At 40.4% G+C, this 27,561-nt stretch overlaps 1 protein-coding gene across 1 annotated transcript in view; it reads right to left on the bottom strand.

The window, feature by feature from the left end:
* Positions 1-27,561, bottom strand: part of LOC149775946 (uncharacterized) — a 107,257-nt gene that overhangs the window by 15,814 nt on the left and 63,882 nt on the right. The window contains exons 5-7 of the mRNA XM_089941426.1: positions 26,294-26,484; positions 5,643-5,922; positions 4,112-4,252 (exon numbers count right to left, since the gene is read on the bottom strand). Of these exons, the coding sequence (XP_089797552.1) occupies positions 4,112-4,252; positions 5,643-5,922; positions 26,294-26,484 (612 nt within the window). The remainder of the gene's footprint in view (positions 1-4,111; positions 4,253-5,642; positions 5,923-26,293; positions 26,485-27,561) is intronic.

The raw sequence follows: 27,561 nt of genomic DNA on the forward strand, positions 1-27,561 counted from the left end.
CCTGAAATTCCTTGCCAGGATCAACTTGTAATAATCGAGGCCAGCTTAGAGGTCCTCGCTGATAAATTCGCGAAAACGCAGAGGCGACTTCGGACGCTGTTTTAGTCGCTAACGGTTCTGCTTCTTTGTATCTACTAGCAACATCAACTACTGTTAGCGCGTATTTGTATGTTTTTCTACGGACAGTATCATGAGGCAGGAATAGTATGTCAGCCTGATGAACTTCATTGGGGGTACTAACATCAAAATGTGCAAAGTTGATTTGTCGAGGTGGTGGTAAGTAGATTTGCCATATTGCTTGTTTTGACAGCCATTTTTTGGCAGCCTCGCGTGTTACTGATGCCGCGTTGGCGAGTTTATTAATTGCTGAGTTACCTCTCCAATATCCGATTGGGGAATAATAAATCGCTTGCATGGAAACACTAGCGTTGGAAGTCCTTGGACTTGTCTGCATCGTTATTAATTATCCAGCGCCTAATGCTAATTTAGATTTCATCGCTGATCTTACTAACCAATTAGCGAGTGACTCCCTAAATGATTTATTTTTTATGGCGCTTAGTGCATGAATTAATTTCACATCCGCGATATGCCTGTCTTGTAGATCTTTACTTCGATAAGCAATATCATGTATGTGACACGCTGCGTCGATAGCGTTTATCGGATACTCGCCGGGTTTGGGCTGATCGTTGCTGTCAAGCCTGATATCTAGTCGTGTTCCCGGACCGCAGTAATTGTATCCTGGGAGATGTTTTTCTCCGGGATACTTTCCCCAAGGGGTACCTGGAAGTCGTCCGAGGGCGGCTGCAATGTCACCACCTCGTTTTTTTTTTGAAATTTAAATTTTTTTGTGCCACATCGCGTACACGTACCTGAAGTTGCTAGTCTGTTATTTTTTGTTGTAACCGTTGTTAGATCATTCGTAGGGGTTCGTGCCCGACACTTCACACAATATAGATCCATAATTATTATTCTTTGTATACAAATGGAAATTACAGACTTTTCTGCGACGCGGCGAAGGGAGCCAATCAAGCATAATTCGGTGTTGCCAAATTCTATCAGAATGATTATCATTGGACCGTCAGGATCGGGTAAAACGCAGTTGTTGCTGAACCTGATTATGAAGTGGATGAAGTGGGATAAGCTGTATTTGGTAGCACCATCTGTAGACGATCAGCGATGCTATAATGTTATAAAAGATTTTAATGAGAGTGCAAAAGCGCTGAGTGACGAGGATGTAGTTGAATTTATCACTGATATCGAAGAAGCTCCCAGCGTTGAGGACCTCGACGGGGAAAAAAATAACCTAGTAGTGTATGATGATGTGATGCTGGACAAGCAAAAAAATCCTGCAAGGATATTCTCCCGGGGTCGTCATAAAAACACCGATGTCATTTATGTTACTCAACGTTACACACAAATACCAAAGGTAATCAGGGATAACTGTAATCTTCTTGCGATATTCAATGGAGTTGATGTTCATACGCTGAGAAATATTCATCAGACATGGTGTAGCGGCGATATGGATATTAATAAGTTTAAGAATTTCTTTAGTCGCGCTCAAAGAAACCCACATGGATTTGTAACAATAAATTTACACGACCCGCGGACACGATACCGTATTGGACTTGATACATTGTATGGTTAACGTGAGAAACTCGAAGAGAGCAGCCCCGGGGGCGACAACAAGTTGAGGGGGGGGGGTCGCGTTTTTTTGTCTCGTTGCTGTTGTAGGATTAGCTTTTTTTTAAGGCTTATTTTATCATTTGGTGGTCTCTAGACCTTTGTAGGATTCCCCCCCCCTGCTGCTCAATCTGAGAAAGGGCTGATACTTACACATTGAACACTCCATTGTTGATTTTTTGGGTTCTGTGAAACGAAGCATAGATTATGGGTGGACGGCTACATTATTGTACTAACTTGATAAAGTTGTTGATGCCTTATGTTGGAAGCAATGTCTTGTAACACAGAGAATGTCATTTTCGACCCCGTGTGATTGCATCGAACTGTGTTTGTTTCAGGTAAAATGACTGTTATATATGTATGTTACTTCGCAGTGGAACGTTTGTGCTTGATCACTACAGTCAAACTGAGAAAGGAATTATTTTGCCAGAACATGTGTGCTTGATCGCTACAATCAAACTGAGATAGGAATTATTTTGCCAATCTGAGAAAGGGCTGATACTTACACATTGAACATTTATAGAAATATTAAGTTTTATGTCTCCATGATTTATTTATATTTTTGTTCTGTGATGGGAAAGAAAGCATATATTGTGGCTGGACGGCTACATTATTGCACTAACTTGATCCAGTTGTTGATGCCTTATGTTGGAAGCAATGTATTGTAATAAACATCTTGTATTTTTTTTTACCATTATAACAGAAGCTTCATTTGGAGAAGCTAGTAACAATAAAGCTAGTAACATTAAGAAAATAAAAAAGAAAGCACATATGGTCCTTTACTGTTTCCACGTGGATTAAACGTATTACGTTAGGAATGACACATAAATGGAACATCGGACCATTCCTCTGAGGTCTCGCATATGAGAATCTTATTGCTTTTGGAAGGAAGCAGTACATTGAGAAATAGCAGACCGACTGACCTCTATTACAGCATACAAAGTATTGACTATATATTTAGTGGTGGCCCCGATCTTGAATAAAAGATAATAAAGTGGTATGTCAGTGAAGGTTGAATTCATGGATAAAAATACATTAAAACTAAGGATTCAACATAATATTGAAAATCTATAATATATGCAAATTGCTTTACAATAGAGTTCCATTTTAAAAATATGTGTCCTTTCTTCATTGTATCAAAACGAAAATATGTTTCAGTTGTTTAACAGCAAATTAACACAAACACACACGTATATTTACACATACACAAACATAATACACTGGGAAGTTCCAGTGTCCTAGTGGTTAGAGACTCCGCCTCGGATGCGGGAGGTCGCGGTTTGATCCCCGGCCGAATCAAACCAAAGACTGATAAATATGGTTGGTGTTAGGACTGATAGGCCTGGTGTCAGGATAACGTGACTGAGTGGAACATTATGCTATTGTCTGTGGCATGATGTCTCAAAGGTAGAAATCACTATAAACTGCCACACTGCAGACGTCATAACGATATGACTGAAAAACTATTAAAGCTACGTTAAAAATCATAATCGCACACACATTGTAAAATTCTGCAATACGTGCAAATTGCTTTTCATTAGAGTTCCGTTTTAAAAATGTGTGTACTTTCTTCAATGTATCAAAACGAAAAGATGTTGGATTTTACTCTTTTCTTCTGTTACACACACACATTCACACACGTGTGTGTGTGTGTGTGTGTGTGTGTGTAACAGAAGAGCAGAGTGAAATACAACAAGTTTTGTAAAATTCATAGTATAATTTATTTCCCTAAAACACAAAATGAAAAATTTAAAAATAACTAACAGTATGGTGAATGAAAATCCTAAATAGTCATAAAATTTTATAACAAGTCGAAATTATAGAGCACTCCAAATGAGTTCCAGTTGTGTTCCGAGTGAAGTCAAATATATTGTGCTGATGTGTCAATAGTCTTGATACATCACAATAATATAATCCAAAATGTCTTTAAATTAATTCAAAGCAATCTGAAAACAGTTACTAGATCCTAAAGTCTAAGAATCTTGCAGTTCCAATGAATGCTTTAAATATATAAATTATATCATATCAACGACACTGAACACAAATATTTGTCTTCACTAAGAATAATGTTTATGCAGGAATTTACTCATTTTCAGTTATTTGAAAACCTAAGACGCACTTTGAGAATCAGAACGTGGTTTGAATAATCATTTAAAAACCACTCTAACTTTGTCACAAAGGTCAAGTACCTTAGCAGCGAGCCAATCAGGAGTTAGGTCTTCCTCGTTTTCAAGAAAACCCATGACCTGAATTCATTTTATTAACATGTTAACTTCTGTCTTTCGAGTTTACTCACCTAACTCCTTTTAACTAACTTACATACCTACTATGTTACTTGTTTTCTTACCTAATAATAATAATAATGATAATAATAATAATAATAATAATAATCAACCAAGTTATAAGTCACTACTTTTATATATTTACTTACCAGTTTCCGCCAGATACTGGAGACTGTTATATAAGGCATCTGCTTGTTTTCCTAGAAACTTTAGGTTTTCGTATGTCAGCATCACATGCAGGTTGTCACAAGGTTCATGATAACAGTCAATCATGTCGCCACGGTAATTTGCTACAAATTAAATAAATACTAGTACACACTGATATTTATTGTAATTATAAAGAACCACATAATCTCTCTCGTTCTCTAAAATGATGCTTAGCGAATTTAATATATGGAAGAAAGTATCTGTCTCTAATTGCAAGACGAATTTATATTATTCATTGGGATTACAAAGTACGCAATGACTTTTATTGGTACATCAGCACATTCAGAATTAATTAGGATTTGATTCAAAATACTGTATCTTTTGAATTTTCACTTTGTAGTCAAAGGGGCATGACTTGTTTCATTTTTAAAGAAATTGCAAAGCTGATGGTATATCTTGTCTCTTTTGGTTAGTTTAAGACCATAGAGTCGTAACATTACAGAATTTAGTCTATACATTACTCGTTTATAATTGCTTTTTTGTTACGTAGAGATACTGAAACACCTCTATGGCATGTGCCTACTGAGTAGTTGAAAACTTAGACTGCCTTGTAGACATTTGATATATAATTTATTCACTAAGTAGTTGATCACGTAAGAATAACAATCATATATTGTTGATTGTGAATGAACCATACAAGATTGACAAAAGTTAGTTCCCTTTACTTTATTTTAAAATTTTATTATTCTGATAGGTAGTTAAGCTAGTTTGATGGAACTTCCACTTTTCTTTATGTCACGATGTCCATATTGTATTTAATTTCTAAATTTCAGTGACACATTCAAGTCTGACTAACTGGTGAACGGAGTTGGCAATCTATCAAATTGTTAGCTGTCCGTTGATTGAAAAGTGCCTCATACGGCTGAGGGGGTTGTAATGAGAAATTGCGATAGGTATCTAATTTTTGTCTGCCTTTGTGTATGCATAGACAAATGTAGATATAAAATTGCCGCAATTGGCTGGGTAAGAACAAGACTGAATAAAATCTTCAACAATTGCTACAAGTAAAATAACGTTTGTATATAATTATTTGTTTCATTGTTACATGATAATGACGATATTTACCACACTTGTCTTTCATCAAAATGAAAATGACAATAATAATAATAATAATAATAATAATAATAATAACAATAATAACAGATTGTATTATATTTTTATAAATAATTTATCATGTTTCATTATGTTCTTGTTTCTGTTATTGACATCATCACCATGACGACGACGGTTGGTGATGATGGGTGTTATTGTAATTGATGGCACATTCCAGCAGATATGAAATATCTATGATGACCATTATTATCTCCTAAGAAAATATCTTTGTTCCTCTTAGCTGCATATCCGTCCGTGAAACCGATGTGAATACATTGCAAATTTCTTAATGAATATGTGTGTAAAAGATTATTTTATGTTCCTGCGCGTAGTCGACAGATCGTACCCTAAGTAGAATGTAATGCTTCTAAGTAATTGTACCTGAATCTGTCATAAATACCGCCGGTAAAGATTTTCTCCAAAAGTTAGTATGGTCGCTTCTCAAGAAATCTTGGAAGCCACCAGCAATTAACAGAGTCAAGTTTGATATTGGAATCTGCAAACTTTCCATCTGATACAAGGGATCAGATAGTGACTGCCAGGCCTGAAAAAGAGCTTTGTCTAATGATTCATCTTCTTTACGGTAGATGCTGCTAATAAAGTCCCCTTGATAGTCATCTGCAACCATGTCGTTGTACACATTGGTGAAGAGAGTTCTTAGCTGCAAGACATGAATGTGATGTATTTATTTACTTACATGTATATACCGTGTAATTTCTGCATAAGCTTTTAAGTTTTATTTTTATGGCCGTTGTATCTGCAACAAATTGCCATGAGCTAAAGCACGAGACGAACACAGCTGAATGCCAGTGACGTCATTGTTAGACGCTGGGCTTGACGCAATGGAGATGTGTCTCAGTGCGATATTTGAATCTTCCTATCCGTATATATATATATATATATATATACATACACACACATACATACATACATACAGTACTACTTTGCTATATACTTGTAATCGAAATTAATTTAATCTATTTGAGGTAACATTTTTGTAAGTTCACTATTTCTAGTTCGGTTGAAGAAAATATTTTGCAAACTGTATATTGATAATTGTTATCATAAAAGATCGCAATATAACTGAAAATATGACACAATAGACAGCAAGACAATTAGTTTTACAAAGCTTCTGTGTTTTTTGGGATCGACATATCCAAAGGTATTCTGGAAAGCCAATAACCAAGACAAAAAAAAAATGTAGTATACACAAATTTGGGCACATTAGCCATACTAATAACTTTCTGCGCGCTGTCACAAACGGAAACCGTGCAAAACAAAGTCACGCTATCACACAAAAAAAAAACAGAATTTTATATATCCCATTACTGAGAAAGACTATTCAACCGAACATTATTTATATTTTTTTTAAAATAAATACATTTGTATTAGTAATGTCACAATAAGTCGGCGAGGTCACACGACTATGGAGATTTCTAAAATAATGAATCAGATATTATAACATTTCTTTTTATTTGAGGATAATCTAAGCCGAGCCGACACGGTTGGGAAAGTCCCTACCCAGAAGATATTGAATAAATTCATCATCCCAGGTTGTTAGGAACACATCAAGACGAACTTTACAATTTATTTAGAACAAATGTGCAAAATATTTCCCTTTGTCGCACAGTACTTTGACAGCAAATACAGGAATAGATTTGTACATGTCTAAGAATATTTGCAGTGTCTACGAACCTGTATGATATTTATCAGAACATTTGCAGTAGATGCACTTAACTGTAAGTCTCTTCTTACTTTTGTAATATGCGACAAACTCAGAAATGTATAGTAGCATTTACATTTTAAATCTTTTGAAGGATGTGTCAGTATGCACAAGTTTCCTAAGCGCTGATTTTTATACTTATGTGTACACTGTTTCATAATTTGTCTCCAGTGTAGTATTTCTGGAAATACTCCGCCTCTATCAAAATTTTCAATTAATTAATACTATTATACTTGTACAATAGGTTACATACATCGGAAATAAAATTTCTCTGTTTTGAAACGTCCTTCACAGAGAGATATGGCTATAATCTGAGAAGCAAATTCTTTTACATTTTATATTTTATAGAAGATGGCATAATTCACCAATATAGCTGAGCCTGCTTGAATCAATTTCCGATACAAGTTTCATAATACGCAGTAAATTTTCTCTCATTCCGGACCGTATGGTATGAGGAATGCCTTGTGGGATTTTGGAAATATGATTCCGGATCGTATAGTATGAGGAATGCCTTGTGGGATTTTCGGAAATATGATGCTGAAAGGCATCGAGTTTTCGTATGTCCTTCAGCCTGACACTCGACCAGACTTCATAACTATAAAAGGCTGCTGAAATCATAGTGCATTTGTACAAAATGGTGCAAGTAAGGGGATCAGACAGATATAGCTTAATTTTACCAAACAAAGGAAGAGAAAGAAAAAAAAGATTTTCGACATTTAGAACAAGCCTTATCAACTTTGGATAAACAGTTTATATTGGAACACACATTCATTATAATAAGACCGGTTATATTTGAATTGTATATATTATGATTGCATTGTTCTTTTTAAGCGTGTTGCAAAATGTTGTTTTCTATCTGATATAGAATTAACCAGTAAAGGGTCACTTACATAAGCAAGATCGAACAGATGTTCTGGTTCTGATTCGTTCATTTTAGAAAACGTTTTAATTCATTGAAAACGTGTAATATATATATATATATATATATATATATATATATATATATATATATATATATATATATATATATATATATATATTGCATGAACAATTCTCTGGGTCTGAGGAAAAGTACGTATTCACAGTGTCAAAGGTCATCTGAAAATCTAAGAAACGAAAAATAATTTTGATCATAGTTCTTAAGTGGAAAATAAAGTTTCGTGTAAAGTTAAAGGAAATGGAACTGCTTGTAATAATACGATTTTATTCCATAAAAATGCTTAGAAAATCTGTATTTACCTACGTAATACTTTATCACTTTATGTGGGATAATGTTGTCAACTTTATTCAGGACTTGACAACTTTCCCGAAGAACAGAATGTCATCATATATTCCTCAACTGTGAACGCAGTGGCTGTTTGTGCCTGTGACAATTGATTCCTGTTTTACGACAAGATGACAGATTGTTGTAGATGACTCGAAGTTTTTAATGTTGTTGGAAAGATTGTTTTCAATTTGATTTAGTTTGGTAAAGTATGCGTGCTCGCAGCAAATGCGACATATCTTGATAAAAGGTTAACCTTGTGTATCGAATCATTAATAGCTATCTTGTCGTTCTGAAAAGCAGTAAGTACTCGAAGTTGGTTGCATAAATCCGACGACATTGTTGGCTGTTTGGTTTTTTTACGTCTATGTGTTCATAAGATTATTCTGAATCTTAGTTGTGTTCATAAGATTATTTTGAATCTTAATAGAGTTAATATTCGAGATTATGTGAATCTCTCTTGTAGTGTAAAATACTGTTTGAAGCGCATCTGCAGTCCCTGAGGTTTCTTGGATCTGTACGTCATATTGATTTAATATTTTGTTTTATTTTCAATGTGTGAATGTTGTGTAGAGTGATTTGAGTAAATCTTTTATATATATATATATATATATATATATATATATATATATATATATATATATATATATATATATATATATATATATATATATATGTGAGTAGTAAAGTGGGGCACATTAGGGACAATGGGACTTAGCATTAAAAAGACCCCTGGGTCAGATTAGGGACAATGGAAATTTAACATGGAGATAAATCGTGGGTCACTTTAGGGACAATGGGAATTTAACATAGAGTTTGGGTCTGTCTAGGGACAAGGGAAATTAACATGGGGAATAGAGTTTGGGCTTTTGGGATTTTTTTTTTTTTTTAAATTTTTTTAAATTTAAATTTAAATTTAAATTTAAATTTAAAAAAAGGGGTAGGCAATGGAAAGGCTATCTCTTTTCGAGAAATATGGCTGGCCCTGAAAAGGGCCTTTGGGTTTTCTTCTTCTTCTTCTGCTTCTAGTTTCTTCTTTTTCTCCACCAAGTTCTTATTTTATCTCCAACACTCTTTCTCTTCTTTTCTTTCTTTTTTTCTCCTGCTCTTCTTTCTTCTTCTCTTCCTCCTCTTCTTTCTTCCTCTTTTCATTTTCTTCTTCTTTTTCAATTTTTTCATTCCATGCTCTCATCCGTATCCTTTCCTCTTCATCCTCCTTCTCCTCCTTTATTTCTTTCAACAGATCACTGATGATTACCTTCATTTTTCGTAAATTGTTTATCTCCATCTTCACTCGATGGGGACTATAAGAATAGTGATCCTCGTTTAGGTTAACCAACATTTGCTCTATCATTCCTAAATTGTCGAGGACGTTTTGCAATTTTTCCATTTTGTCCATTTGGTTAGAAGCCATCTTCTTTTCTTATTCTTTGCAGAATGGTTTGAACGACGAATACTGTGGGTTCTTATACGAAAAGCGCGGACGTGAAGGAAAACATCCCCCTACTTTTTCATTTCATATAATAAAACCCAAACTATACTTTCTCATTTCATATAATAAAAACCCAAACTATACTCTCCACATACGCTAAGAAACAATAAACAAAATCCATAATCTACTATCCACACAATCTTACGTGAGCGCTTACAAAACCCAAACTATACTCTTCACATACGCTAAGAACAATAAACAAATCCATAATCTACTATTCACACAATCGTACGTGAGCGGGTACAAACACAAACACAAACACACAAACACAAACACACAAACACAAGCACACAAACACATACGCTAAGAAACAATAAACAAATCCATAATCTACTATCCACACAATCGTACGTGAGCGGTTACAAAACCCAAACTATACTCTCCACATACGCTAAGAACAATAAACTAATCCATAATCTACTATCCACACAATCGTACGTGAGCGCTTACAGAACCCTAACTATACTCTTCACCTACGCTAAGAAACAATAAAGAAACCCATAATCTACTATTCCCACAAACATACCTTAGCTCTTACAAGCACCAACACACAAACACATACCCTCACACTATCTTAAAAAAGAGTTAGTGTTTATAATCACACTACTCTACCTACATACATTGGCAAATCGATCGTTATTTCTTTTCTAGAGTATTGGGTAGCCCTGAAAAGGGCTGTTTTTTTTTGTTTGGAACTTCATGGACACCTGGTTAATGGTGGCACCTTCCAGGCCTGGCGCCGCATACACATCTTGTCCCCCAGTTACTTTTTACCTTTTTGGGGGAGAGAGCAGAGGCAGGATATGTCGCTTCAGAATCCCAATTTTCGCTCTCTGGGATTCTGAAATTTCTTCTTCTTCTCTCCTTTTCCTCCTCCTCCTCTTCTTTGTATCTTCTCTCCTCCTCTTTGTATCTTCTTTCCTCTTCTTCTTTATATCTTCTCTCCTCCTCTTCTTTGTTTCTTCTTTCCTCCTCCTCTCTTATCCTTCCCTCCTCCACAATGGCTTCCGCGGCCAGTTCATTTAATATGCGCCTGGCATATTCCAGATGCACATGAAGTTCCAACAGTTTCTCCAGTCTCGTGTTCATTTTTGGTGTTGATCAATCAACAAGGGTAGCTGGACTGCCGAACGAGTTTCAAGTTATAGTGAAAGCGCGGACGTGAAGGAAAACATCCCCTAAAAACATAAAATTGATCTTACCTACATCATGACCAAAAAACAACAACGCTACCCATCACTTCAATAGACTATCCTCAAACACCAAAAAAAAAAAAAAAAGACATCATTTTAATCTACTATCCATACCAACTTACTTAACCACTTACAAACACAAACACACAAACACATACCCTCACATTTTTTTTAAAAAAGAGTTAGTGTTTATTTTCACACTACTCTACCTACACACATTGGCAAATCGGTTGTTATTTCTTTTCTAGAGTATTGGGTAGCCCTGAAAAGGGCTGTTTTTTTTGTTTGCTATGGCATTCTTTTTAGTTTCTAAGAATGCGATGTCCTCTGAGGATAGACTTTCTGGCGATAGGTCTGCTTCTTCGGAAAGAGAAGAAGAACTCTTTGGTGTCGATACGACAATCGACTTACCCTCTGTCACCTTCAGGTTGCTGCTGCTGCTCTTGTTGTTCTTGTTGCTGCTGTCTCTGAAGTCTGTACTTCTCTGTCCATTCTTCTTTTTCCCTGTTCATTTCTACTCTGAAGAGCTCTTCTATCAGGTCTTCAGTGATTTTTAACATTCTCACATTCTCTATTTCTTCTGGCTTCGGTATCAGACTGTGTCTGACCGTATGCAAATTCACGTAGGCTTCGTTGAGCTTAGCTAGTTTGGAGCACATCTTCTTAGGAGGATGAGTCGACAATGGATGGTTAGACTGGAAACAACCCGGTTCTTAAAGTCAAAGCGCGGACGTGAAGGAAAACATCCCCCACACGGTTTTTGAGTCGCAACGTTCAGTGAGTGTCATGAGAGGGATAGTAAGAAATGAAAGACCATCAATCCAACATTCTTATAGCTAAACAAAAGACAAAGGCATTTTTTTTCAAAACACAACATTTTTTATTCAAAAATCACTTAACACTAAACAACAACTCTAACATTTTTAACAATAATCCAACAATATAACATCAAACAATTTTTTCAAAACACAACATTTTTTATTCAAAAATCACTTAACACTAAACAACAACAACTCTAACATTTTTTAACAACAATGCAACACTAAAAGTTTCTCCACTAGGTAAAGAGGGATAACAGTCTTCCATGGTTTCTAGTAATCTAGGATGACTTCTCTCAAACTGTTGATTTCTATGGTATTATCGAATTCTGCATACAGAGTGACGTTCACCGTTTCATCAGGGTCTCGGTCTTTAAACTAAATTTCCACACGAATCTGGCCGGATTTTATAGGGTGGAAATGTCCCTCGTCGCTGCCTTGGTCTGGAGTGAAATCGAAAGCCCACAAAGCGTAGCCTCCTGCATAATCCTCGTACGTAATACCGTGACTGGCATTGGTTCCTAACTGTCCGGTGGCTTCGTACAAGGACAAGTACGATCTCAAGTAATTCTTCTTTTTAAAGTCAGGTTCGAAAGGTCGGGTACACAAGGTCTTGCCATCGCGACTGACTTCGATTTTGGACACGCCAAAGTGTTGAAAGTAGAAAGGATTTTTTTCGGCAGCTCCGTTGAAGGCTGTATTCTCGACGATACCAACGATCAAACGTTTGGGTAACTGTCCTTCGAACAGATGATCTTCGATCATGGATTGCTGTCCCTTGGGAATGGTGAAGGTTTTCACTTCCACGCGTCGTATGGGATACTTGGCGGTCGTTCTGCTCAACGTCTGACTGATGTCGTTTCCCACTTTAGGTAACACTTCCACACGGCGTACGTAGAGTCTGGCTTCTAGGATTTTGGTTTTGTAACCGTCACTATCAGCCATCAAATGGAAAGCGGCACTGCTACGATTCAGTCTCAGGCGGACATCCACCCCGTTCAGCAAATACTTTTCTTGCAACCACATGTCCAAATGCAAACGATCCATCAGTTCTAAACTTGTGTCGGCTCCCGTGATTCTCTTTCTTCGTTCTACAAATCCATCATTGTTGTCTTTCTTTTCATCAGTTTCCAATATTTCAAACTTGGTAGGTTCGTCAGCTTCCCATACCACACAGGCGTTGAGATGAGTGTTCTTGGCATCTATTCCGTACGTCAAGAGACTTTCCAGGTAGGCACGATAAGGGTAAGTATCCATGCTGCTACTGACCAGTTTGTTATTCAAATACAAGTCCACTCCACTGAACAAGGAATGCATGAAATTGTTGACGGGAGCTACTGCTTCATCCTCTATAGCACCTCCAGTTTTATCTAGAATTTTGACTTTCAGGTACAAGTAACTGCTATTCAGATCGATGTAATCTTCGGGCTGTCCTTTGATTTCAAACTCGATGGGAGCGGAATCGGTCAGTGAGGAGACGGGGTGAAATTCCACCCACTGGGATTCTTGCATCGTCATCATCGTGGGGGGGGGGCATGGCAAACAGATCCAGTTCCGTCTTGGAACAAGCGCAAGATTCTCGGTGCATCATTTTTTTGTCTCTTTTCTCAATAATCGAAAACGTCTCAGTCTCGAACGGTTCTTCTTTTCTTGGCCTTTCTCGCTTGAAGTCTGGTGAAAGGGTGTTTTCTTCGTCGTCTCTTTCTGCCTTGTCCTTGCTGAATGCCTGACTCGGTAGCGTGCAGGGCATTTATAGGTGTTTCTCGTTGGCCTAAAATGTCATTGCCCGTTTGCAGCAAGACATTTTTGCCTGCCCTCATGAAGGCTTCTTTAGGGTTTTGTTTGTCGATGATGACATTTTGGAGAAATTCTTTGCCTTGCGTCAGTGCCGCATCTTTCAAGGCGTGCAATCCGCGTGTCACCATCGGTTTCAACACCGGGGCCACCGAACGAAAGGCCGATTTTACCATATCTCCTAAGCCGTGTCCTCGCTGTCGAGCAACCCCTCGGTAGACTGGATACATGACTTAAGAGTCGTGAGAGAACCGTTTTCGAAAATGGAGTTTCACCGTGACTTTTCCTTTGGTGAATGGAATATTTTCTCCCAGATCTCCTTTTATAGCAATGTTGACCGTGTCCAAATACGACTTACTGACAGGCAAATAGTGAGGATGGACAAATTCGCGGTGGACGTGGTAAGTGTTTCCACCTTCCTCGTCAGTGTTCGTGGCAGAATCCACTTTGAAAGGAATGACACGCAGTAACGGTACGGAGGTGTGTCCCACCACGTTGTACTCCACCACATCGGAATACACGAACATCAAATTCAGTCCTTGGTTCAGTTCTACCGGGGCACGAAATAACTTGCTAAAAGACTCGTTGTCGTAAACGATGGGTAATTCGTTTTTCTTGATCATGGTCTTTCTCATGTCCATGTCTCCGCCCAACATGTCAAACAATTCAGGACAAAATAAAATGGACAGGATTTTACTCCGTTCAAATTTCATCAAGAAGCGACGAGCTCCTTTGTGGTACTCCATGGTGACATTTTTGTTGACATGCTCCAAAGCTTTCAGAAACACGACATTAAACCTGGAGGTTATGGTGCTGACCAAATGTTGACCAATAAAATAATAGCATGGGGGAATGAACAAGTGATAGGTGGTGTACTTTTGTGTACGGGTTTTCTTGTCATATTTGACATTGCTATCCATCCACTGTTGCATTTGCTCGTCATGAACTTCCACATCAAAAAAATTTTGATTGGGAAGGACATTGAGGACTTGGGTCGGGTGAATCATTTCTACTAAAGCCACTTCCCAATGGGCTTCGTGATCTAACTGGATGGCTTGAGGTAATTTGGCCGTGTAACAGCACAACGTGTTCTTGGGAAACACCTCCATGGAACTGTCACTGGGTAAGGTTAAGTAAAATTGGTTTTCGTGACTCATAATTCCAGAGTTCTGTGGCTGTCCGAGGGGTTACTGGACGTCAGAGGCGTGTCTCCGTCTAAAATGGGGTTCTGGTTGTGATTGAAGTGGTGACTGGCACTGGCATTGGACACAAGGTTCCCGGGGTTCCCGTTCGAGGTGAATTTCAGGGAGGGATTAGGAAGCAGGTAACCGATGCAACTGCTCAATAAAATGGTCCACAATTGTTTGTCTCCTTGTTGCAAACTCAAATTGGCGATGGCTGCCCCGATGACACAATACACCACGAAGATTTGGCAGAAAAAGACGATTTGCGTTTTAGGCACACGTTCTCCACACCACACCCACAAGGGTTGTTTTTGTAAATCTTGCACAGAAGAACTAGGTGAAGGAGGAGTGGTCGACGTAGCTGCGTCTGCTGTGTGAAAGGGCATGATGGTCACTTCTTTTTATAGTCGATGACTTGCGAAGCGTCGATCCAAGAATCAAAACTGGGTGGATATCCTTTCCAACGTACTTTGACTTCTTTGACACGTCGTTTGCCCACTTTACGGGTTCTGCGTTCGAGAATGCTTTCGATGTCGTACACATCGTCTTCTTTTTTGGTGACACGTTGTAACTCGGGCAAATAAAACGTTCCTTTGAGCACTTCTCCGTTCATGTCTTCCAATTTATAGACGGCAAGATGACGGCCATGCACTCGTCCAGTGACGCGAAACAATTCGGTCGTCCAGTTAGGTAAGTAACCTTTGTCGAAAGTGCGCACCCAATCTCCTACGGCCAACACTCCACTTTTCTTGGGGACAGCCCTCGTCGGGGACGTACCAAACAGGCGCTCAAACACCAGCACTTGGTTGTCGGGAGTCACGTCTTGCGGGGCACGTCCGATGCTTCGATGGTAAGATTGGTTGTAAGCTTGCACCAGGTGCGGTAAGATGTCGATGTACTTCAGAGTGTGGTGATGCGTAAAATATTTCCACATGCGTTCTTTCAAAGTGCGTTGAAAACGTTCCACGATGCTGGCTTTGGTTTCGGGATTCTCGGTGGTAAAAAAATGAATGTCACGTTTCTTTAATTCTTTTTGGAAAGCTTGGTTCAGAAATTCGGTGCCTTTGTCCGTTTGCCATCGAAGAGGGTGACGACCGCTTTGTTTCAACACCCGTTGCAGGGCTCGCACTAACTCGCTGCTCGATTTGGAAGCCAAGGGTACGACCCAAGCAAATTTGGAAAAGACGTCGATGACACAAAACAAATATTTGTAGCCACGATTGCAGCTGGCCAAATGAGAGACATCGGCTAAATCGGCTTGCCATTGATGATCGATGCCTTCCACTCGGGTGCGACTTCTGGCAAACTTGCGTCGAATGGGTTTGTGTAAAGTGTAGGTAGCTTGTTCTTGTAACCATCGTTGTACTTGAGGTAAACGGAGACTTTTCAGTCGCGTTTTGGCAGCACGATACAATTTTTGAACTCCTGCGTAACCTGCAGGATGGGAGGGATCGTAGTAGATGCTGGCTAAGACTTTTTCCATTTTTTTGTGTTGGCTGGTGTGTTAATAAGACACCCACTCTTGGAGGATGCTACTCTTTTTCTCTTGGGGTACTTTCTTGGATTGCAATGCTTTGCGTGTGCGGCCAGCAATAGGTGTCGAAGAGGAGAAGGATGTCTGAGCGGGGGATATCGGTTCTTGTTTCACTTCTGTCTTCACTTTCTTTTTCTCTTGTGAGGAAGAAGGGGTGGCCATCATCTTTTTAATCCATCCAATTCTGGAGGTAGGTGGTGTTGTTAACTTGCGTACTTTTTCTGGTGCAATTTGAAACCCTTCCTCTTCTTCTCCTTTTTCTGTCTTGGTCACGGGTACTGGTGGTACTGGTACTGGTACTGGTACTGGTGCTGGACTTTTCATCAAGGTCTTAAAATCTTTCAGAGTGGGTAGAGCTGTTTCGTCTAAAGCTTTCTGGTGAAAGAGTTGCAGTCGTTGCAAGAGTTGACCGTACTTTTGTGATTTTTCTGTTTCGGACAAATCTTGGCGATCCATCAAGGACTGCAATTCGTGTTGTAACTGGGACGTCTCGCTCAAATTGGGATTGGGAGGTAAATGCGGGGTGTGTTGTTCTTGCCACCGATGGTATTCCATCCATCGTTTGTAAGGCACTAAAGCTAGTTTTCGTCCTTCCATGGGGTTGTCAGGGGTCGATTCTGAGATCTTGGAACTTCCGACGGCCTTTTTATCTTGCTCCCACCAGTCCTCCCAACATGGTTCCCAAGACTCCTTTCAGTATGGGGCCTAACAAGAGAGGTAAAATACCTCCACGTTGCACTAACATCTTCTTTTTTTGACGAATGGGAATTTTCTTTTGAACGATTTGGCGAAGAACGTGACGATATTTGCCTAAGCATTGTTTCTGGTGTTTGGACAAAGGGATCGTACCTTTCAAAACGTTCAAACAACATTCGCACACGGTATCGATGACCTCTTTGGAGGCTGTTTGAATGAGTTTTTTTCGTAGGGGTGGAGAAGCTTTGGACAGGACAGATAACATGTCCCCATGTTTGGCTAAACGTGGTGGCAGTCCTTTCCTTTTCTTTTATTGGGGTTTTCTGGAGGGTGACATCTTTGAGTCTTCAGGAGCACCAAAAAACACTGATACCCGACTTGGTCACAGGCCTTTTTTATACTGGAACGCGTCGCCACTGATTGTCTTGACGTCGTATTAGTTTGAGGACAGGCATGACACGTCGTGCAGGGGTACGGAACGGACTAAATCGAGCCAGTTCTTGCTTGGACAAATCCAGTAAACTTTGTAACATGCCCGATCTTTCTTGAACTTTGATTCTGGGAGAAGGTACTTTGTGAGCAGCAGCCACTGCCACTAAATTGGAAGGTCCTGCCACTGGGGAAGTTCTTTTGGGGGTCATCAACGGAGAAGTTCTTGGTGTGATCAACGTCTCCAAGTGCTCTTCAGTTCTGGGTGTCATTAACGGAGAAGTGGACAAACGTGAAGCTGCCGGAGACGCAGTCACCGCCGTGGCAGGTCGTGGTTTGCGAGTGTAAGGTTGCGTCCTGGCCGAAGTGCCTCTCTTGCGGCTAGTTTTCTGTGGACTTTTCTTTTTCTGGGGGCTTCTTTTCTTTTTCCGGGGTGGTGGTGGTGTCTGGTCAGAAGAGGGTCCTGCCACTGGAGAAGTTCTCCTTGGGGACCTGGTCTTTTTCTTCTTGGGGCTCCGTTGGACTTTTGTCTTGGGTATAACTTTGGGGGCATTAGGATCCCATCTTAAGAGTGAGCGAATGATGACCCCTCCTAGAGTACCGCTCCCTCCAGGTTTCAAAATCATTTGTTTTTTGGTTTGAGTGTCGATGCGGGGATCGGCCAGTTGGACCAAAGCGACTTTGTTTCGATCGAAAAAGCGTTTGGTTTGATGAGGAATCTGAATGATTCCTTGGAGTAATTGACGTGCCGTCACCGTGAAGCATCGTAAGACTTCTTTGAGACTAGCTTCTAAGACACGAGCTCGTGTTTGTGGATCTTTTTCTCGACTGATGCCATACAAGGCACGAATCAATTTGACGGGAAGATGCGACTGAAGGGACGTCATGTTCGCACTGAGAGTGAGACAGACGAAAAAGGGTCTGAGGTTTTTATAGATTTTTTTATGGGGAGTGAAATGAAGTCGAGGACGGAGACGTGTACAGGACAGGCCCTCCGTCTTGGCACCAGTGGTGAAACAAGTGGGTACGAAATCGCAAATCCTCGGGAGTCGTAGGTTTCAAATCGACGAGTAAATAGGCGTGTGGAGTTTGAGTGGCATCGTCGTACGCCTGAGTCAACCAAGGAGCTCCTAACTGTTTGGCTAAGACTTGCACTTGCGATTTATCTCGAGGGCTTTTAAACAAGACCACGTAATGCGCATTGAGACTGATGGTGCGATGGGCTTTACTTTGTTGAAACAAATTTTGGGTGATGTAAACGACACTGGCATTACGGTGATGCCCTTTGCGCGTGAACCACAGTTTAATTTCTTCTTCGTCTTCTCCTAACATGTCGTCGAAAATGACCAAATGGGTTAGACGGGAGTCATAGACGATGCCGTCGTCTTCTTTAGGAATGCCTTCCACAAACACGATGGAATCGCCTTGACTTTCTCGCAAGAGGCTGTACGCCGATTGCCACTCTTTGTAACACCACACGATTCGTTGAGGGGGTCGATCGATCAAATGATGTTTATGTTCGATCAAACGTTTGACGAATTCGGTTTTGCCTGAACCGCTAGGTCCAGCAATGAGCATGTTAAAGGGATGGCGAAGATACAAAGCCTCCCAACTGGCACGATCTAAGTGTTCGTCGATGACTTTGACAGTAGAGGAAGAGGGAGCAGAGACAGCAGAGGTAGCCATGGTGTGAGAAATGTCACTTGTGACACGAGAAACAAACAAGACAAGAGTTTATATACTTTTTCAGAACACGTTTATTGAATGTTTCAAACATGAATACGAAAGACAAAAATGCATAAGAGCCAAAGGCTTAAGTACAAGAATAAAAGGCACATGATAACCATGAACGTGGAATAAACACAAGTGTCTGTACAACATGTTTTGGATAAAGTTCTAACCAGTTCTATAGTAGGGGTAAGGTCACACAAGTGTCCTCCCGAAAGGGTCTTTCAGGCCTGTCCACGACAGTCCTGTCCTGGGTGACGGGTTCTTCTGGCACCGTCACTAACACAGGTTCAAAAATAACTTTTTTCCTTGAATAACTCTCGTGCATACTGGGCCACCTCTTGTGTCCAAGCCTCAAAACCCTGGTCTCGGTGATGTCCAACATTTGACTCCTACCCAATCTGGTTTCTTCTTCGTCAACGACATGGTAAGTTACTTCAATGAACAATGAACTATCGATCATGCCTAGGGTTCCTTTTCATATACAGACCAATACCGACGTGACCGTACGGTAAGGTGAAGTGATTGGGAAGTCGCACTCGTTTCTGGTATACAATTTGATAGACTTTTTCCAAGGGTCGACTGACGATGTGGTGAGTGGGTAAACGTACAATCTTGTTCGGTTGATAGGTGGTCACTTTAAAGTTTCCATCCTCTCCCGATTGCAAGGCTTCTTTCAATACCCCAAAGTTGACCACTCGACTGGTACGATGATTCAGAGTCAGTCCTTTCACTTTGCACGTCGTGTGCACTTCTCCTTGTTTGTCCCGGTATTCGTAGCCGTAATTTTTGGGCCCACCACTGACGAAACTTAGAATCTTGTCGTCGGGATGCTCGTCTGTCCAGGCTCCTAAACGGTCTCCTTCGATGTCAGGGTGCTGTTGAATCGGGTGATGGATGTAAATGCAACTGTCCGTGTCAAAGTACAGGACTCGTTCTTCTAACAGTTCTAAAGCTTCGTACAATTTTAAGCGAGCATGAGCTGTCACGTAAGCCGCAATGATGACATTTCCAAAAGGGTCGTCTTGTACAAAGTCCAGATCTTCTTCGTAATTGACCAAGATCAAATCCTCTCGAACGACGTCCACGTGTTTCATGTATTTGGTTTTGTCGTGAATCATCTGGAAGTAGCGGAAAGGTTCTGTCAAATATTCCGTCTTGGGTAAACACGGTCGTTGTGCCATTTTACCCCACAAGCAATTTAACATCACTTTGGCAAACGATCGCCTGCCTTCGTTTTTTTCGATGTGGTCTAAAGAGATGCCTTCTTGTGCGTAGTATTTCTCTTTGAATTGTATTTGGTCTTCGGTAGTGTGACACCAGGAAGGATAGCCGCTGGCTTCTTGTTTCAGTTTCAAAAAGGCATCCACGTAGTCGGCGAAAATGCCTTTCTGAGTAGGGTCACCCTTGTGGTACTGTTGTGTCTTGGGAAAGTGGCAAATTTCGTACACTTCTAACAGTTGGTATCCCATGTCCAGAGCTTTGAACAATTCCACGCTGACCCAGGTTCCCGTCAAGGCACGTTCTTCCTGGCTGTGATGGCAAGGTTGGTCCTGGTTGCACGTTTCGGCACAAGTACGGCACAAGGGAAACATCAGTTTGCCTTGACAATGGTGAGGTAAGACGGGATGGTATAGGTTCGTGGGAGGCAAAACTTTACACTTGATCAAGCCTTCGTATTGTCGAATGTTTTTCAGGTCGATGTGTTCCGTGAACAATTGCGGGTGCCCTACAGGAAAGCGACAATATTTGCACACGTAGGGATACAGCGAACACACGTCCAAGTATTTGATTTCTTCTCCTTTCTCTTCGTCCGCTTGGTACAGCAAACAGGTGGCATTGGTCCTTCCTCCGTACAAACTATCCCTCGGGTTCAGCGGGTCCATGAACTGGTAACTTTCCACGAGGCGTTTAAACTCGGGATCGGTTTTCAAACGGTAATCGTACTCGTGTTCCCACATTTCCACCACTTGGTATCCTTGCTGTTCTAACTTTAGGCGTCGCTGACAAGTGTCCTGGTACAAGTCTTCCATGGTTCGTTGCAAAAACTGATTTTTAGTGTCACGGTCAGGGTAACAGACGGGACATCCGTGAAATAAGCAACCGTTAAACTCGTACACGATCTTGGGGTTTTCTAAGTCCCAGCCATCTACCGAATACGTTCCGATGGTCTTTTCGCCTCCTCCGTTGCGGGCATGCTGAATCCATTTGTCTTCCTTGTCGCACAAGTAATGTAACCAACGTAGGGCTTTGACCGAGTATTGACGTTTGACATAGTGGGTCGTTTGAGGACTGATGAGAGCCACGGTGTTTTCAGGCATGAATCGTTGGCGGTACACTAAGGAACACGCTTTGGCAATGGTGCAAGCTTCTTTCAAAGGATCGACCCCTCCGTGTTCCATGAACAGTTCTCGAAATTTTCCACAGCAACGTCGTAAAATGTCCACGTCGGAACGACAATACTTTAACATTTCTTCCTGAAAGTCGAAGGGGTCAGAGGCATGAGCCTGGTACCAAGCGTAGAAATCTTCTCGTTGTTCGGTACGCATGTTGTCGGGGTCGTAATAGTGAGCCTCAGGTAAATGGGGTAGAACGGCATGTTGATTGGCTTCCGTATTGAAGAAGTGTGGAAAGTACCCTTTAGCCATTTCTGTCATTCCAAACGTTTTAGGCATTCGACTCAAAGGCATGGCCAAGTAACTCATCGAATCTTTAAACTGTACTTGTCCCACTTGCATGAAAATGATTTTGGCTCCGTTCAAAGTGACTTTAGGACGTTCGGTGCCTTGTTCCGCATAGTACCTCAAAAGAAACTGTCCATCGTATCCGGAGAAATTGTGAGCCATCACCGTGGCATGACGATGACAATCTCCGTAACGTTCGATGTCCTCTTGGCTCCACGTCTTGTCGATGGGGTCTAAGACCCATTGGGCAAAATCGGCTAACGTGTTTGGTCCCCGAAAGATTTCTTCACGTCCTCCAGGAATCTTGCTGCAGTGAGGGCAATGACTGAAGATAGGTTCTTGAATGCACTTCTCGCACGCTCGATGAGCCACGCAGAAATTAGGGATGTGAATGCCAGTCTCTTGCATGCATTCGAAATCGAAAAAGATGAAATTGCCTTTCTTCTTGTGACCGTCCTCTTTCTCTGGTGGGGGTTGGTATTTTTACACGTAACATTCGTGTTCCAAGTCCACGATGTGGTGACAAATGTGACATTTTTTCTTTCCTCGACATACGTGTGCCTTGGCATTGTTGGTAAGTATGCCTTGTCCACACGTAGGGCACAATCTCAGGAGCTGACAAGCACATTTCTTCTGTGAACCTTGTGTTTTCAAATGTTGCTGGTAACAGGCAGGGCTGACAAACGTGCGCAGACAAGTCGAACAAGGCACTGGTTCTTCGCTCAGACAGGGTGGAGAGGCCAAACATCCTGGGCATTTCAATCCACAATGCTTGTGTTGCTCTCGATTGTTATAACCATAATCACATTTCTCACAATAATAACTGTATCCCAGGAATCCGGTGATACTGGTAATGGTATCGAAATGGTCATCGTGATAATAAAGGTGAATGTATTTTCCGTCCTTAAAATCCTGGCCTCGAAACAACAGAGACCCGCGCATTTCTTGAGGGTGCACTTTCAAGGTGTAGCGTGGAGCTAGGGCATCTTGCAATTTTTGCATCTCAGGAATGCCACAGGGTGTGTCTTTGGACAGGCCAGCTTGTTGCAACAGGAGTTCTGCTTCGTTTCGTTGTTTGGTTCGGTTCGATTTTCGAATGTTCTCCCAGGTTCTTTTCCATTCTACCGTGTCGTTCTTGTTGGCATAGGTTCGTCCCACCACGATGGCACGGGCTAAGCACATCTGGTCTTGAGGGTTGTTAATTCGGACGAGACTCTTTTTGGTGTTGCGAAGGTCGTTCACCAGTAGGACCTTTTTGCGTCCTGTCCCTTGAGGAAGAGAGACGTGAGCCATTTTCAGTGTGGCTTTACCATCGGTGATGTCAAACTGGTCATTAGATTGTTGTACGTGTTGAATCTTGTCCATGACTTTGGAAGGGGTTAGTTCTGCGGGTCTGCTAAACTCGATCCAAACAGGGGATTTCAAACCGTCGTGATCTATGGATAGTGTCAAGCGATCGTCTTCTTTGGGTTGACATTGTCGCTTGAGTGCGGTGAGCAAAGAATCCCACATCTCGGTGATAAACCCTTCTGCTTTCTCCAAGGGTACGTCGGCCTTGAAATCTTTAAACTTCACCGTGAAGGTGTAAGCCGTGGTTCTAAATTTTCTAGAGGAGCGCTTTTCCGTCTCTCGAATGGAATAGTACTTTTCAGGGTTGACTAAGGGTGGTGAACTTGGTTTAGAGGGTTCGGATTCTGGTTCACTCATGTCCTCTTCAAAATCACTGGCATGAATTTGTGCCAAGATTTCGGCCCTGGTACGAGGCGATACATCACGTTTCTGCCTCTTACTTTCTTCTTCTTCTTTCTTCTCGAATGAATATGATCGTTTCATCTTGAGTGCAAAACGTCAAATGACTCAAGTTCAAACACCATAGACTAATTTATAGTCATGGCAAACCAGCGTATATAAAAAGGGTGTGTCTTGTCCTTTCACTATTCATTTCACTCTCAAACCGAGGAGAACGATGGAAGAGACTACCCAGATGGAACGTTTCGTCAGAGCTTTGCGAGGGGTCATTAGAAAATTTCCTTCAGACCAGCCGACGGACTACTCTCCTTCCTTTCGAGATAAGAGTCAGGATACTTGCTATATCTGTCAGAAGAAAGGGCATTGGCCTTCAGAGTGTCCAGACCGTCAAAATAGAAAAAAAACAGGGGCTAAAAAAGACAAAAGTCAAGATACCTGTTATTATTGTAAAGAAAAAGGACATTTGGTCTCCAGATTGCCCAAAAAAGAAACAAGAGGAGTCAGAAGAAAAGAAGGATTCTTCAGAAGAAGAGAGGGATTCCTCGGAAGAAGAGAGGGATTCTTCGAAAGAAGAGAGGGATTCTTCAGAGGAAGAAGAGGAAGAAAGAAGACAATTCTATTTAAAAGAAGCAAAGAAACAGGAGAAGAAAAGAAGAAGGGAAGAAAATGAGGAAAAAACGGTGAAGAAATTCAAAAAACAGAGAGACTAAACAAGGAGAAAGAAGAAGTCAATGAACTTTTAATTAAAGTGTTCTGTGGTGAATTGTGAATTGGATTGTAAAAAATGGATAAAAGAATACATGAATGATATAAGGTAAGTGTCTTTGAGTTTTGATTTTAAAATAAGAAGCTACACTCACGCACTTATACACAGACACGTACTATAAGGGTAAAATGGGTGGGGTTTATTTTTGAGTTATTGGCAAATTGAAATTGTATTTCTTTTCGAGAAATGTGGGTGGCCCTGAAAAGGGCCTTTTTATTTTGGTGTAGGGGTGAGTTTAAGCAATCAACTTTAACTGCCTTAAACCTTTGCCACGGCCAAGGCCTACATCTGATGATTGGGTTGAAATCACTAAGGGTGGTACGACAGGCTTAGTCACAGGGTTGGCGTGTTTAGCTCGGGAAGGTCGTATTCTCTTCGGTCGTGATAAAGAAGTCTGATACATTTGTTTCAGACTTCTTAACTCCGCTAAAATGTCCAACAGTACCGTAGCCGTTTGATTTTCACCCTCTTGTTTCTTTGCTGCTAATTCTTCTTGCTGTTGTTGCTGTTGTTTTTTTCTTACCTCTTCTTGTTGCTGTTGCTGTTGCTGTAGGAGAAAAGCTTGTTCCGCTTCCTTTTGTCGTTGCATAAATTTCTCCAATTCTTCTTTCTGTCTCTGTCTAAAATTCTCCACTTGCGGTAATGAAGAAGGTAACGAAGGTTCCGGAACAAATTCTTGCGAGGTAAGAAAATCCACAAAATCCCAATGTACCTCTTCTGAAAGTAAGTCCGGGTTCCCTTGGGCAGTCTCCCCTGCTGGTGCACCCCAATGGATCGTTTTCTGAATTTCCGTTATGTTGAATCACTGTCGCATAGATTGACTGCACACAAGCGCTAGCGAATCTATATAGACCAACTGACGTCACAGACTACTCTCTTCAGATTGGATGCGGGCTGACTGAATTTTGTAACGCGTGTTCGGATTGGTGAATGAACTCAATCCGTTTCAATCCTACCTCTGCCTATAAATAAGCGCAGTTTAGTGCATTGATTCACCTGTTCTCGTCGCTTCAAGATGTGGACCGATGTGCAATCTTCTACGCTTGTGTCTTCCATGATGTTCCGGACGGACATACCCATGTATGTCCGATCCAAGTGGACCGTTGTCCACAGGACAAACACCAGCCTGTGGATACGTAGGATCTACGTAGAAAGACAAGGATGCCTGAAAAGAGTGCTGATTTACGGACCAACAGTGAGACGTAGCCTAAGGACAAGAAGAAGACCAATGCGGTACCATTTATGTTAATGAATACATTAACATAAACCCAAAGGCCCTTTTCAGGGCCAGCCATATTTCTCGAAAAGAGATAGCCTTTCCATTGCCTACCCCTTTTTTTTAAATTTAAATTTAAATTTAAAAAAAAAAAAAAAAATCCCAAAAGTCCAAACTCTATTCCCCATGTTAATTTCCCTTGTCCCTAGACAGACCCAAACTCTATGTGAAATTCCCATTGTCCCTAAAGTGACCCACGATTTCTCTCCATGTTAAATTTCCATTGTCCCTAATCTGACCCAGGGGTCTTTTTAAGTCCCATTGTCCCTAATGTGCCCCACTTTACTACTTATGTGTGTGTGTGTGTGTGTGTGTGTGGGTGGGTGTGGGTGTGTGGGTGTGTCTTTCTTTATTGTCACTTTCTTTTGATGCAATCTTCTGTAATGTAGTCTATTGGATGAATCCCAATCATCTACTTTACACTAAGTCACCCACCAACAAGCAATAGACCTAAGATTTGTAGGTATGGAACTATTCTTCAGCAGAAATATAAAGGTTCAGTTTTGTACCTGGAATTTATAATACAGACATAAATTGATATAAATGCAAATAGCTGGATGAGATTTTATTGGATACCATTTTAGATGAAGTCACCCGCACAGTTCCCTGGACTATTTACCAGCGCACATCGTTACTGTGCAAAAAGAGGTACGAGTGGAATAAGTGCGAGAGTATCAGGCTAGATATGGGCATGGTACTTACCATTTCCGGTGTCAAAATGAGGGGAAACGTCTGAGATTGCTTGCTTGTATTATACTCCATAATGGTGTCCAAGATATAGAATCCGTGAAGTTTCATCTGATCTGCATATCTCAACGGATCTGCTCTGTAATTACTGACCAGGAATTGGGGCAGCCATTGTTCAACAAAAAATTCACTTCCCGTCAAACTGTCTGGTGCATTAATAATACACAAATAAGATTTCATTAAAAATTAATTAAATTACATCCAATTTATCACCAGGAAAAACATCAAGTTGCGATGAGAACGATGTTCTTAGATAAAGCAATAAGGTGGACGTGTATCGATGTGTGGATGGATTTTAGCGGTACGGTGTGCAAATATGTATATATTACTTAATAGCCATTCTTCGTGTAGATATTTCTAAGGGGTAACAACTCTAATAAAAAGCACTAACCCGACGGTTACATTTAGGTACATTCAAAATCAAGGTATCATCAAAAATACTTAATTATTACTTGTCCATAGTTGTGGATAATATTGGTTAAAGGTCGTTTCTTTTGGGTAATTCGAAAAACTGTTATTAAAAAAAATAATTCCATGTGAGCTTAAACAATATGTTATTGAACACATGCATAGCAAAGTAATAACTTATAACAACTCGGACTGTAATGCAAGCTTTAATCCGTTGCACATGCGTTTCAGGAAGCGCAGATCCGACAAATGCTTACTATATGCTAAATAACTTACGGAAATTCTGCTGAAGTAGCTCTATTATTCGTTATCTTGTTTCTTTTACATTCTTTGTATATGCATGCATTCATACATGCATACCTACCTACCTACCTACCTACCTACCTACCTACATACATACATACATACATTCACAACAGTGTGCTAAATATTGTTTATTTTACATTTTACATGTATACAGTTTCCAATTTTTGTATTTCTTTTTATTTAACCTATCAGCGACCAGCTTTAGAATTAATTATATCATTCTCACACATATTCCAAAAACGCATAGAAATCGGTGACGTTCCTATTCCAAGTTTTTTTTTAATCACGTATCAATACATGATGGATGTACTGACAATAGCTGCAGCATTAGCAGTTCCAGGCAAATATTTAAAATAGATTGGGGCCATACTGTGCCAAGGAATATTTAGTTCCACAGTTTCTTTGAGATAATTGTATGATTGCATGCATTAATGTTTATTCTTGTAAAGGTATTAGCTGACTCAGCATATCTAATAATCATTGGTTTGATTAACCAGATGTAATCTTTG

Source organism: Sinohyriopsis cumingii, chromosome 18 (assembly GCF_028554795.1).
Source record: "Sinohyriopsis cumingii isolate HCF-2022 chromosome 18, ASM2855479v2, whole genome shotgun sequence".
NCBI classification, from domain to species: Eukaryota; Metazoa; Mollusca; class Bivalvia; order Unionida; family Unionidae; genus Sinohyriopsis; species Sinohyriopsis cumingii.